This window comes from Ceratotherium simum, chromosome 5 (assembly GCF_057802395.1).
Source record: "Ceratotherium simum simum isolate JZ-2026a chromosome 5, ASM5780239v1, whole genome shotgun sequence".
Lineage (NCBI taxonomy): Eukaryota > Metazoa > Chordata > Mammalia > Perissodactyla > Rhinocerotidae > Ceratotherium > Ceratotherium simum.
The window spans coordinates 91,389,092-91,402,924 of record NC_141904.1 but is presented as its reverse complement, the minus strand read 5'-3'; the positions used below and the strand labels follow the sequence as shown (position 1 = coordinate 91,402,924).

The 13,833-nt window shown below is 53.4% G+C and overlaps 1 protein-coding gene across 1 annotated transcript in view; it reads right to left on the bottom strand.

Annotated features, from left to right (window-relative positions):
- CHST13 (carbohydrate sulfotransferase 13) overlaps positions 1 to 12,765 on the bottom strand; it is a 33,280-nt gene extending 20,515 nt beyond the window's left edge. Inside the window, exon 1 of the mRNA XM_087431756.1 lies at positions 12,645 to 12,765. Coding sequence (XP_087287882.1) covers positions 12,645 to 12,741 — 97 coding nt within the window. The 5' untranslated portion in view covers positions 12,742 to 12,765. The remainder of the gene's footprint in view (positions 1 to 12,644) is intronic.
- Positions 12,766 to 13,833: the final 1,068 nt, after the last annotated feature.

Genomic DNA, 13,833 nt, shown 5'->3' with positions numbered 1-13,833 from the left:
AAACAAGAAAAATCTCAAATAAACAATCTAACATTGTGCCTAAAGGAACTGTAAAAAGAAGAACAAACAAAGCCCAAAATCAGTAGAAGAAGGGAAATAATAAAAATCTGAGCAGAAATAAATGAAATAGAGACTAAAAAAACAATAGAAAAAATTAATAAAACCAAGAGCTGGTTCTTTGAAATGATAAACAAAATTGACAAACCTTTAGCTAGACTCACCAAGAAAAAAAGAGAGAAGGCACAAATAAGTAAAATCAGAAATGAAAGAGGAGAAATTACAACAGACACCTCAGAAATACAAAAGATTATAAGAGAATACTATGAAAAGCTATATGCCAACCAATTCGACAATCTGGAAGAAATGGATAAATTCTTAGAATCATACAACCTTCCAAAACTGGATCAAGAAGAAGTAGAGAATTTGAATAGACCAATCACCAGTAAGGAGATCGAAACAGTAATCAAAAACCTCCCCAAAAATAAAAGTCCAGGACCAGACGGCTTCCCTGGTGAATTCTACCAAACATTCAAAGAAGACTTAATACCTATCCTTCTCAAATTCTTCTAAAACATTGAGGAGGGGCGGAAGCTCCCTAACTCACTCTATGAAGCCGACATTACCCTGATACCAAAACCAGACAAGGACGACACAAAAAAAGAAAATTACAGGCCAATATCACTGATGAACATCGATGCAAAAATCCTCAACAAAATACTAGCAAATTGCATACAACAATACATTAAAGAGATTATACACCATGATCAAGTGCGATTTATTTCAGGTATCCAGGGATGGTTCAACATTCACAAATCAATCAACATAATATACCACATTAATAAAATGAAGAATAAAAATCACATGATCATCTCAATAAATGCAGAGAAAGCATTTGACAAGATGCAGCATCCATTTCTGATAAAAACTCTGAATAAAATGGGTATAGAAGGAAAGTACCTCAACATAATAAAGGCCCTATATGACAAACCCATGGCTAATATCATCCTCAATGGTGAAAAACTGAAAGCTATACCTCTAGAAACAGGAACCAGACAAGGATGCCCACTGTCACGACTCCTACTTAACATAGTACTGGAAGTCCTAGCCAGAGCAATCAGGCAAGAAAAAGACATAAAAGGGATCCAAATTGGAAAGGAAGAAGTGAAATTGTCACTATTTGCAGATGACATGATTTTATATATAGAAAACCCTAAAGAATCCACCAGAAAACTTTTAGAAGTAATAAACGAATACGGTAAAGTTGCAGGATACAAAATCAACATACAAAAATCAGTTGCATTTCTATACACTAACAAAGTAGCTGAAAGAGAAATTAAGAATACAATCCCATTTACAATAGCAACAAAAAGAATAAAATATCTAGGAATAAACTTAACCAAAGAGGTGAACAATGTGTATACAGAAAACTATAAAACATTGCTTAAAGAAATTGAAGAAGACACAAAGAAATGGAAAGATATTCCGTGCTCTTGGATTGGCAGAATTAACATAGTTAAGATGTCCATACTTCCTAAAGCAATCTATAGATTCAATGCAATCCCTGTCAAAGTTCCAACAACATTTTTCACAGAAATAGAACAAAGAATCCTAAAATTTATATGGAACAACAAAAGACCCTGAATAGCTAAAGGAATCCTGAGAAAAAAGAACAAAGCTGGAGGTATCACACTCCCTGACTTCAAAATATACTACAAAGTTACAGTAACCAAAACAGCATGGTACTGGCACAAAAACAGACACACAGATCAATGGAATAGAATCGAAAGCCCAGAAATAAACCCACACATCTATGGACACCTAATCTTTGACAAAGGAGCCAAGAGCATACAATGGAGAAAAGAAAGTCTCTTCAACGAATGGTGTTGGGAAAACTGGATAGCCACATGCAAAAAAATGAAAGTAGACCCTTACCCTACACCATACACAAAAATTAACTCCAAATGGATTGAAGACTTAAATGTGAGACCTGAAACTATGAAACTTCTAGAAGAAAACATAGGCAGTACGCTCTTTGATATTGGTCTTAGCAACATATTTTCAAGCACCATGTCTGACCAGGCAAGAGAAACAATAGAAAAAATAAACAAATGGGACTACATCAAACTAAAAACCTTCTGCACAGCAAAGGAAACCATCAACAAAACGAAAAGACAACCTAACAATTGGGAGAAGATATTTGCAAACCATACATCTGATAAGGGCTTAATCTCCAAACTATATAAAGAACTCATGCATCTTGACAACAAAAAAACTACCAACCCAATTAACAAATGGGCAAAAGACCTGAACAGACATTTCTCCAAAGAAGATATACAGATGGCCAACAGACACATGAAAAGATGTTCAAAATCATTAACTATCAGGGAAATGCAAATCAAAACTACAATGAGATATCACCTCACGCCCGTCAGAATGGCTATAATTAACAAGACAGGAATCAACATATGTTGGAGAGGATGTGGAGAGAAGGGAACTCTCACAACTGCTGGTGGGAGTGCAAACTGGTGCAGCCACTATGGAGGACAGTATGGAGATTCCTCAAAAATCAAGGATAGAACTACCATATGATCCAGCTATTCCGTTGCTTGGTATTTATCCAAAGAACTTGAAAACACCAATGCGTAAAGATACATGCACCCTTGTGTTCATTGCAGCGTTATTCACAATAGCCAAGACTTGGAAGCAACGTAACAGCCCATCAAGGGACGAATGGATAAAGAAGATGTGGTATATATACACAGTGGAATACTACTCAGCCATAAGAAACGATGAAATCCAGCCATTTGTGACAACATGGATGGACATTGAGGGTATTATGCAAAGTGAAATAAGTCAGAGGGAGAAGGTCAAATAACGTATGATTTCCTTCATTAAGTAGTAGATAATAACAACAATAAACAAATACATAGAGACAGAGATTGGATTGGTGGTTACCAGAGGGGAAGGGGGGAGGGAGGAGGGTGAAAGGGATAATTCGGCACATGTGTGTGGTGATGCGTTGTAATTAGTATTTGGGTGGTGAACCTGATGTAATCTATGCAGAAATAGAAGTACAATGATGTACCCCTGAAATTTATACAATGTTATTTACCAATGTTACTGCAATAAACAAAAAATAAATAAATAAAATAAAAATCCTAAAACCAAAAAAAAAAAAAAAATAGAATGGGGGTTGCCAAGTCTGGGGGAGGGGAAATGGGGAGATAGTGTTTAGTGGGGACACAGTTTCAGTTTTACAAGATGAAAAGTTATGGTGATGGATAGTGGTGATGGCCGCACAACATTATGAATGTATTTCTACTGAACTATGCAATTAAAAATGGTTAATGTGGTAACTTTTATGTTATGTGTATTTTACCACAATAAAAAAATTGAAAAAAAAGTTAAGCATAGAATTACATGATCAAGCAATTCCATTCCTACGTTATATGCCCAAGAGAACTAAAAACAAGTTCACACAAAAACTTATGCACAAATGTTCCTATCAACATTATTTATAATAACCAAAAGGTGGAAACAACCCGAATGTCCATCAACTGGATAAATACTGTGTGATGAATAGAGAAATACTATGTGATCTAGCCATACAATGGAATGTTATTCAGCCATGAAAAGGAGTGAAGTAGTTACACATGCTACAACATGACTGAACCTTGTAACATTATGTAAGTGAAAGAAACCAGACACAAAAGGCCACATATTGTTTGATTCCATCTACGTGAAATGTCCACAATAGGCAAATCCATAGAGACAGAAAGGAGATTAGTGATTGCCAGGGGCAGCGGGCAGGGGGCAGGGGTGAGGGGAGATGGGGAGTGACTGCGAATGTCTGATGTTTTGGAATTCTATAGTGGTGACTTCGCACAACTTTTGAATATGCTAAAAACTACTGAATTGTACACTTTTAAACAGTGAATGTTAAGGAATGAGAATTATATCTCAATAAAAACAAATAAAAATATTGATATAAAAAAGAATATATCCAAGAACATTTTATACAAATCTAGTTTACAAATTTGCATATATCCAATAACTAGCTTAATATATTCTTGAATTCATACTAATATTGAATAGTCATAAGAATCTTCAACAATTCAGGAAGATATGCGAAATGAATATATTCATAAGAAGAATGAATTTTTCCATGACCCTTGGCTTTCAACAAAATGAAGAGTCTTTAAAATTCTGCCCAAAAGAATATATTCATGAAAAGATTCAAGAGTTTTCCTTAAGATAAGTTTTTGGCAAGAAAATAAACTTGGAAAATTTGAAGAACTGATTTGTCGGCAAATTGACAGTGAACAGTGCTTCTCAAACTTGAGCATGCTGGGAGCCTCTCAAAGCATGGATTGCCCGGCCCCACACCCAGAGGTTCTGGCCCAGGAGGTCTGGAGTGGGGCCGGAGAATCGGCACTTCCAGCAGTCCCGGATGATGCTGGCCTGCTGGCAGGGAGCACGCTTTGAGAATGGCCGCACCAGACCAATGCCTGGCAGGTAGAACAGTGTGCACAGGGCATGTGCTCCAGGAATAGTGGTTGGTTCAATGAGTGAATGAACCAACGGCAGCCAGACTGCCTTGCCCTGGCCTCCAAACCCCCTGTGTGCACCTGAAGCCCCACCCAAGGCCCCCTGCCACACTTCTGGCCCCCTCCCTACTCGTGTCACCCAGACAGGGGCGGGCTCTCCTGAGACCAGGGCAGATGGAGGTGGCTGAGGCCGTGGGAGGCTCAGGGCCTGCCTGTGGCTAGAGACTCATCGGTGGTCCCGGACTTGAACCCCTATCTCCAAACTCGGACCCAGGGAGCTCTGTGGGACCCACGGTGGCCTTCCTGGTGGCTGGACATGGTGTCCCTGGGACGTGGTCATCAGAAAATAAGCTGATAGGAGAGGGCAGCAATGTTGGCTGTCCCCTCAAAGTGTGGGGAGGCCCAGGCTAGGGGCCGGGGGGTCTGGCCAGCGTTGCTGGCCTAAGCGAGGCAGCAGCCACCAGGAGCTGCTGGCCCCACAGTAGCACAGCTCACAGCCCCGAGAGGGGCAGAGCCTGCTCACCATTCTGCAGATGGGAGAGTGGAGGCTCTGAGCGGTGTGACCTCTGGCCTGGGGTCACCCAGTGACAAGATCCCCTCAGGGCCCCAACTGGGGACGGAGGAAGAGCTGGTGCCCACCAGGGGGGCAAGAGGAGGAGTCCCCAGTGACAGCGAGGCAAACCCAGGCCTGTCTCTACCGCAGGGCCCCATGACTCGGAGGCGCCCAGCCTTCCGGAAACACCAGCCCTTGCGTAAGGCCTCTTATTTCCTGGCCAGACCACAGCCTGCAAGAAAGCAGGTCCCATACCAGACCCCAGGGGCCAGTGGGCAGAGGACGAGAAGGAGCGGGCACCAGAGGGAGGCCCAGAATAGCTGTGGCCAGTGATTACAGGGCTGGCTGCCCTCACCCAGCCCCACCCCTGCCTGCCACGCGGATCAGAGGAGCCCACGGTCTGGCGGGCTGGGCGGGCTGGCCGTGGAGGAGGACAGATGGGTCTAGGAGGGTCAGAAGAGGAATGCCTTGAAGATCCCCGGGCCAGCCCTGCTCTGGGCACCTGGAGGCTGGAGCCCTGAGGGCAGGGGCGGGCCCCCAACAGGCCACACTGAGGCGTCCTCCAACCTCCACTCCATCGCCCCAAGCCCCTGTGGCCTGTGTCCTCAGCCCGGCCCCTCCAGTAGGCTCCAGGTTCCAGGCCCCTACCAAGGGCACTGTGGAGCAGACAGGCCAGGGAGGGCCAGGCGGGCAGGCCCCATTCTCTCAGCCAGGGAGGGGCTGGGCCAGCAGAGCACAGCCACAGGCCAAACCGTGGCGGGCGGGGGTGGAGGGGGGTCCTACTTTGGAAAAGGAAACAAAAATAGCAGGAGAGACGGGGAGAGAAGGGGAGAGGCTGGTGGAAGGGAGGGTGGGAGGGACTGGGGGGTGCCAAAGACACAGACAGACCGAGACAGAGAGCGAGCTACACACAACGACCGGGACAGAGCCTGGGGAAGGAGAGACAGACAGACAACAGCAGTGAAGCAGCAGGACTTTTGAAATAGCTTGAAGCAAACCAGCTGGGTTTGAAGAGGAGGGGAGGGATGGGGGATGCCGCCCGCAGTGTGGGAGAGCCCAGGGCCCATGTCCACGGGGGCCCAGACGGGCGGGCAGGCGCCGTGCCAGCCCAGTGCACCACGTGAGGACCAACCCGACCCCCTGCGGTGCCCACTGCCTGTGGGCGGAAGCTCCCGGGAGCACGGCAGTCAGCAAGGGGGGCGGGGCTTCAGCCTGGCGGGGGCAGTGCAGGAAGAGCCTGGCACACAGGCAGGTCCCGAATCCCAGTGCCTGGCACTGTGCTCCGTGCTTTGTGCACATTGACACACTTACTCCTGTTGCATAGAAACCATCATTATCCCTACTTGACAGATGGGGAAACTGAGGCTCAGAGAGGCAAAGAAATGTGCCTGAGGCCTCACACCAAGTAAGGGCCAGAAGCAGGATTTGACCCCAGGCCACAGCATTAATGCAGCGTTGCCATCCTGCCTCTCAGCACCCACTCACCCTGCACACGACCCTGCCCATTCTCCCGGCACCCACAGGCCAGTGGGTGGAACACCACGCAGGGAACCAAACAGAAACCCGACAAATCGTCCTTGGCATGCCCACCCCCAAGGAAAGGCTCGGCGCCCCTGGCAGGGGAGGGGCGCAGGTCGTTCGTGGGTGATTAAGGCCTCACCATTTAGGGCAAACACTGTTTGCTGATCCCCCGTTGCGTGAGCAAAGATGCCTACGCATGGCGTCTGGTTAATAAGTTCTAGCTGGCACAGTGTTGCAAGAGCAAGCAGGCGGGAGTGCCGATCACGGTCAGCCTGCGTGGGCGCCTGGCCGCATTCAGCCCCCTGACCCGGGCCTCCTGGAGTGACCTATGTGCCCCCAGGTCAGGGACATTCCCTCTGGTGCTAAGGCCCAGGGAGCAACACGTTGACAAGCCCTTCACAAGTAAAAAGCAACAACACCTTTTTTTTTTTGAGGAAATAGAGCACTCTCCACTTGTATTTAAAATTCAAATTCTGTTCACCGTCCTCCACAAACCATCTGGAATGGAACCACCACCTGACTAGGTCATTCTTGGCTATAGTTGCATCGGCTCTGCCTCCAGAATGACCAGGAACCCCCGCCTCTCCTCCTCCACAGTGGCCAGCCCACGGCAAGCCCCAGCCACTCTGCCCAGGACAATCACAGCCGTCTCCTCACTCGGCTTCCTATATCTACTCACTCCACCTTGGTGATCTTAAAACCCACGCGGGCTCCCCACTGGCTAACAACAAATTCCAGGTCCCTCCCAGGGCCTTCCAGGCACACCTCCCACCCTTCCCTGCTCACTCACTCGGTTTTAGCCATGTTGCCTTCCTGCTGATCACTGAACACGTTAGGTGCACTCCCACCTCAGGGCCTTTGCACTGACTGTTCCTTCTGCCTAGGGCGCTCCCCCAGGAACCTTTACACTCTGGTGTAGATAGTTCTCTTTGTTCAAATCTCAACTCAAATGTCCCCTCCAGACAGAGGGCCTCTTCAATGAATGTCCACACCAGGATCTTTCCCAGCCTCTCCTTTTCACATATTCACGGAGCTCATGACTGCTGAAATAATCTGTGTGGGGCTGACGTCTGGCTGACCTCGGCAAGAGCAGCCCTGTCAGGAAGGGGACTATCTTGTTTGCTTGTAAACCCTATACCTCACTAGTATCAGTGAAGATTTATTTAAAGACTGATGGCTATAGGGAGAGCACCCTAACTCCTAGCCTGCCATTCAAGGCCACTTATGACTGGGCCGCAACTTACAGTACCTTTCTGGCTTCCACCCCACCACTCCTTCTCATGAACTCTGAACTCTGCCCATGGCACATCCCTTAACACACCAGGCCATTTCACTCCTCCCTGCTTTCTTCTGTGCCATTCTCTCTCTCTGCAATTCCCTTTGCTCATTTTCCCACCTGGTAAACTCCTATGCAGCCTTCAAAGCCCAACCAAATAACCCTGCCCTGTAGAGTAGAAAGCATAAGGGTTTGAGATTTAGACTAGGATTTAAATCCTGGCCCCCTACTTCCTAGCTGGATGACCTTGAGCAAGCCACTTCCTTTCTCTTGATCTTAGTTTCTTCCTCGGCAAAATGGGATTACCAATCCCTGCTCTGGCGAGCCATCCATCTTGCCAGCTTGCCTTTTCTCACAGTACTCTCTGGAGGCTTGGAAGGTGCCTCTGAGCTTGGGACACTCTGGCAGGACCTTAGAATGGACAGCAGTATGGTGAGCTTCTATTGATTTGGCTCCCACCAGCCACTCCCCCTCCTTTTGCTAGCCCACCTGATTTCCCTCCAGAAGCAAACCTGCTTCCATTTGGTCCATGTGGTTCCAGGCTGCCCTCTGCCCATAGCTGCTGGGAGGATAGGCATGTGACCAGGCCTGGCCAATCAGAGCATTCCATCCCTGTATGCCACAGCAACTGGCTCCATGGTGGGCACCATGTGACCCAATCCAGGCCAGTGAGATGCATCCTTGGGACTCTGGCTGCAACTATTGGTAAAGGAGCCACCCCTTTCTGCTGGGGGAGCTGAGAGTGAAGCCATCAAACGCCAAACCTAGAGCTGGAGACATGGTTCGAGCTCCTGGATCCATCCATCCCTGAAGGCAGCCACATCTGGCTTAAGTGGGTCTGAGTTGGGCTATCCTTCTGGGACACTGTTGTCTGGGTGGCTCCTAGTCTCTGATTCCTCACTTGCCTGAGAGCGACCAGGGTCTGGAAGCGGGGCAGGAGTCAGGACGTGCGGAGTCAGGCACTGGGGCCCCACTGAGCAAGGGCGCTGAAGGGGCCTGCAGACAAGGGGCCTGCAAGGGCTGAGTGGGAGGCAGTGGACACAGGGCAGCTGGGGAACAATCTGGCTACTCAGATTGTGTCCTCTGGCTGCCCCCTGCAATAGCCCTTGACCTCTGCACTGAGGGGCTGCTGCTGAGTCCTCGAGGGGCCCTGCGCAGCTCCAAGGCCAGGCCCATCTCGGTCCTCACCAACCCGCCTCACTAGTCAGTGGGCTTTTCTGCATTTATTCTGCATAGGACCACACTACTGGTATTTCACTAAAAACGATGGAGGCTTGCAGGACCACTGTGCTGCACAACTGCAGGGGTGCCATGGCCGTCATGGACCCCGTGCTCAGCTTGCAATGGTGGCAGAGGGGGGAGGGGGATGGAGAGGGATGGGGACGGGGAGAGAGGGCCAGGGCCCACCTGGGCTTCCCGGGTCCTTCCCCCTGGAGACTCTCGAGGAAGGATGATGTGGGGAGAAGGTCTCTGTCAGCACATGTCACCCTGGGACCGCGGACAGAAGTGCAGGGCCCTAAGGGAAGGGATGTGGCCTGAGGACGAGGAGGGCAGCACTCCGGAAAGGGAGGGTGGGCTCCGCCGGGACAGGCCCTCCCACCTCTGCCACCGGCCTCCTTCCACACGCTCCCTTCCCCGCCCCAACCCCAGCGTCCCCTGGCAGTGGACAGAGGCCCAGCCTGGCTCCAGGAGCAACACCCGTGTCTTCCAACTTCAGGAGATGCTCAGCCCCTGTGAAGCCAGGAAGGGGATGGAAGGTCAGGACGGATGGGTGTGGGCGCCAGCACCCCCAGTAAGGCCCCTGTGGACCAGCGGGGGGATCTAATGTAGCAGCGTCGTGGCTCTCCCTGGGTGTGCCTCTGGGGGCAGAGGGTGCAGACTGGAGACTTGGGTTTTTAATATTAAAACTGTCAGCTTGGCAAGGACGGGGACATTAGTCTGTGTTGTTCCCAGCCCTAGAAAGACGCCTGGCACGAGCAGGCGCCCAGTGAATCTGTGGTCAGTGGTGTCACCTAGAAGGCAGGGACACAGAGGAAGCGAAGGGTGGAAGGGGGCAGGTGTGACAGCGGAGCTGCCACTGGGACCCTGGGGGCAGGGGCTTGCTGAGGGCAGCAGTGGCCTGGGAGCTGTGCCACCTTCCCTCGGCGTCTTTTTCACCCCCAGGGCCCTGGGCACTAGGTCAGTGTCGGTGGAGTCCTGGGGATGAAGGGGCGCCAGGGTGCGCTCCTCCAGACCTCCCCACCAGTAAAGGGGCGGCAGGAGCCCCAGGCCGGAGCTGGCAGCCCATCGGGGCCCTGCCCAATTGTGGCGACACCTTCTGCTTTGGGGTAGGAGGGGACAGTGTCAGACCCGCCCACCTGGGATAAGAGGCTGAAATGCCTCCTGGGCTCTGCAGCCCCATTCCCAGGCCAAAGGCCCCTAGAGGCCATGACCCACATGTTCAGCCCCTTCCAACTCAGGCCACGGCTACGAGACACACTCGGAGAGGCTGGAGCCGCGGGAGGCCATGTCCAGAGGCCCTGGACAGCAGGAACCACCTCCAGCAGGACAGCCGGCAGGAGAGGGCTTTCCACCCCGCTGCCTCCCCTGAGAGGCACAGCCTCGTGCTGCAGGCCCACGTTAGCACAGCCTCACTGGCTTGCGAGGAGAGGAGCCAGCAAGGTGGGCTGGCTAGCTTGGCTAAGTTAACTCCTGCTTTTCCAAGAGCCTGCAAAGCCATGGTGGCTGGAAGGGGCCCATGGGGAAAGGTCTGAGGGGCTGGCAGGGCGGAGGGACCGTGGGAGGCAGGAGGTGCTGCACTATGGCAGCTCAGAGAGGAGGCTCATCCCAGTCTAGGGGGCGCAGAAGCTGGGGTCAGGAAGGATCTGCCAGATCAGACACGGTGAGGCCAGCCTGCTGGCTCTGAGGGCCATGGCCAAGGGTATTCCTGCGGCAGGGGCCCGGCCTGGGCAAAGGCTAGGGAGGGGAACACGAGTCACCCTAACACCTGCTCTCCTGGGTTTCGCAGGAGAGAGAGGGAGGTCGGACGGCACACAGCGCAAAAAGAGCAATACGTTGATTTTCATCTTCTCTCAAACCCGGGTGGAGGAGGTGGAGGAGACGTGTGTCCAGGCAGGGGCGACATGGAGGCACACAGATGCACCTCACAGGCAGTCACCCAAACACGCCCACTCCTCCACAGATACTCCCTGAGCACACTCGCCATGAGCTGGGGCCCAGACACCCCTCCTCTCCCCCACACCAGGAGCTGAGTCCTGGGGGCTGCGAGCCACCATGTCCTGCCCTGTCCCAGGTCCTGGTACACATTCGTCTATGAATGACTGGGTAGACAGAGACTGTCACAGCCACAGACACCAGGACCACTGTGCCAGGGGACACTGTGCTCAGCTAAGACATGGGAGCATCCACCATGAACCAGGAGCACCACCCCCGGATGGCCAGCTCAGCCAGGTGGCCAGAGAGAGGATGGGAAGAGTGACTGCGGCTCCCTCCCGGGGGCTTGGGGAGGTGTCCAGGTCTGGGTGGCTATGTCCAGACATGGAGGGGACGGTGTGCACGGCAGGGGGACTGGGCAGAGCCCTGTTAAGCACTGAGGAGGCTCCCCAAGCCCAGCTCACCTGGACCGGACCCAACCCCTGGCCTCCAGCCCAGAGGCAGCCAGGAGGGGCTTGAGGGAGGGCAGGAGAAGGAAGCCCTCGCCCCAGGAGGGAGGGAGCTCTGCGCCACCCTGAGGCTCGGGCCAGCCCCTTCTGTCTGCTCTTTCATATAACTTCACCTCTCCAGAAGCCTGTCAGGAAGACCTGGAGCAGCCCATTTTATAGATGGAGTTCTGAGGCCCTGAGAGGGGAGGGAGCAGGTTACCTGGCAGGTGAAGCCAGGGGATGACCCTTATTCACCAACTGAGGCCCAACTGGGTGGGTGAGAGCCACCCCAAAAAGAGTCTCCTCAGCCTCATCTCTTGGGCCACCCGACCCCACTGCCCTTTGGTCCCTGCCCAGCCTGGGGTGTGGTTCCTTACTCCCTGGGACTGTCTTCAGGCTCCAAAAGTGGGACCCAGAGGATTCCCACAGAGCCCACACAGGGTGGGGGAGGAGAGTGCAGACCCCCCCACACACACACTCAGACCAGGAGAGGCAAACAGCCAGAGGTCAGGAGAGCAGGCCACTGACTGGGCACTCAAGCCCTGGGTAAGCTGCGGAGCCAGCACATTGGCCATCCACACCTGTCCCTCCACCTTCCTGACCTGTTTCCTCCTTTGTGAAATGGGGAAGCAGCGATGTGAGTGAAGACTCAGCACATGCCTGGCCCCGAGCAGGTGCTCCGCAAAGCAGTCATGACTGGCTGCCTCAGTTTCCCCAGCCAGACCATGAAGTAGGTGTGAACTTCAGGAAGGAGCAGGCGCTCCAGGAAGCAGCGCCCGTGGCACAGAGGGACCACCTTCGGGACAGGGGGCGTCAAGCTTGTCCACCCACGTGCCTGTACCGCTTGAGGGGAGGGGCTTCCGGGCGCTAAGCGGGGTGGGGGCGAGGAAAAGGAGGCTGCCTTCGCGGGTGGCCCAGTGCCCTCGCCACCCACCACTGACCCGGGGTCCCAGGCACAGGCTGTGAAGGGGCATGAACGAGGGCCTTTCCCCTTTCTGGGCCCACCCACCCCTATCCCCCAGCCCAGGAGGGGAGAGCAGGTGCCCCCAACCCGTCGAGGGGCCCGGCCGCCGGGGGGCGACCCCCGGGGCCCGGCGGGCACTCACCCGGGCGCAGGGCGCGGGGCGCGGCGCCCAGGAGCAGGAGCGCGGCGCCCAGACACGCGGCGGCCAGCACGCGCCGCCGCCAGCAGCGCCTCCCCATGCTGGGCCCGGACGCTGGGCTGCAGTCGGCGGGGCCGGGGCCGCGGGGCGCCCGGGCCTGGCCCGGCCCGCCCCAGGACCCGCCCCGCGGCGCGTCCCAACCGCGCGGCGCGGGGGTGCGAGGGCCCTGCCCGCGGGGGCAGCCCGCGGGGGACTGGGGAGGGGGCGAGGGCAGGTCCGCGGGCCGGGTCGTCTCCCGCCCCTCCACCGATGAAGCAGGGCGGCTGTCCAAGGCGCGAAGGGTGGAGGCGGGGTGGAGGGAGCCCTGTCGCCGGCCAGGCTCCGCCTCCTTCAGTTTGCCCTGGGGTGCCATCCTCCACCCAAGCCAAGAAGCGAGGGTCGGAGAGAGAGAGGGTCGGCGGGCCAGGGGAGCACGGTGTGCCCTTGTCTTTTAGCTGCCTTTCATGCGAGGGGCCCAAGGGCTGGTACGGGCAAGCAGCCCCTGTATATGACTCCCCCAGACTCCCACCCCCAGTGTCAGGCCTAAGAACGCCCCTTCCTTCCCCCCGAGGCAGCCCTGTAGCCTTGCTTTCCACAGGAGTCTCCAGGTCCTGCCGGGTCTGGCCAGCCTCCGTCCTCGAGGAGAGATCTCAGTTCACCGCCCTCTGGCCATCAGGACACTTGTGTGCCACCTGGTCACCCACAACTGCTCCAGACTCCAGGTGAGCACTCAGAACCGGCTGAGGACTCGGTGTGTGAGGGGATGAGAGCCGAGTCCAGCCTTTGAGGATAAAGACACCCAGCCAGCCCTGTGGGGGTGGGGGACCAGGCCTGACCCCAGGGTCTTGCTGCCCAGAAGTCAGGCTAGCAGGGAACCTGAGGGTGCAGCTGGTGCTGGGTGCACGTGGGCGCTTGAACCAACACTTAGCTATGTGAACATGTGGGAAAGGGTGTTGCGGTAAACTCCAGTTTTTTAACTGCTCTTGAAAAATCTGGTGATTCCAAACCCTGCTGGTGCCATTTACCGGCTGTGTGAGATCAGGAAAGTTGCCTAACCTCTCTGTGCCCCCGTTTCCTGTACAGTGGGATGGTGCTAGGACACACCTCATCGTGTTGTGAGAACTAAATGAGATACAGGAGCTGTTTGGAACAG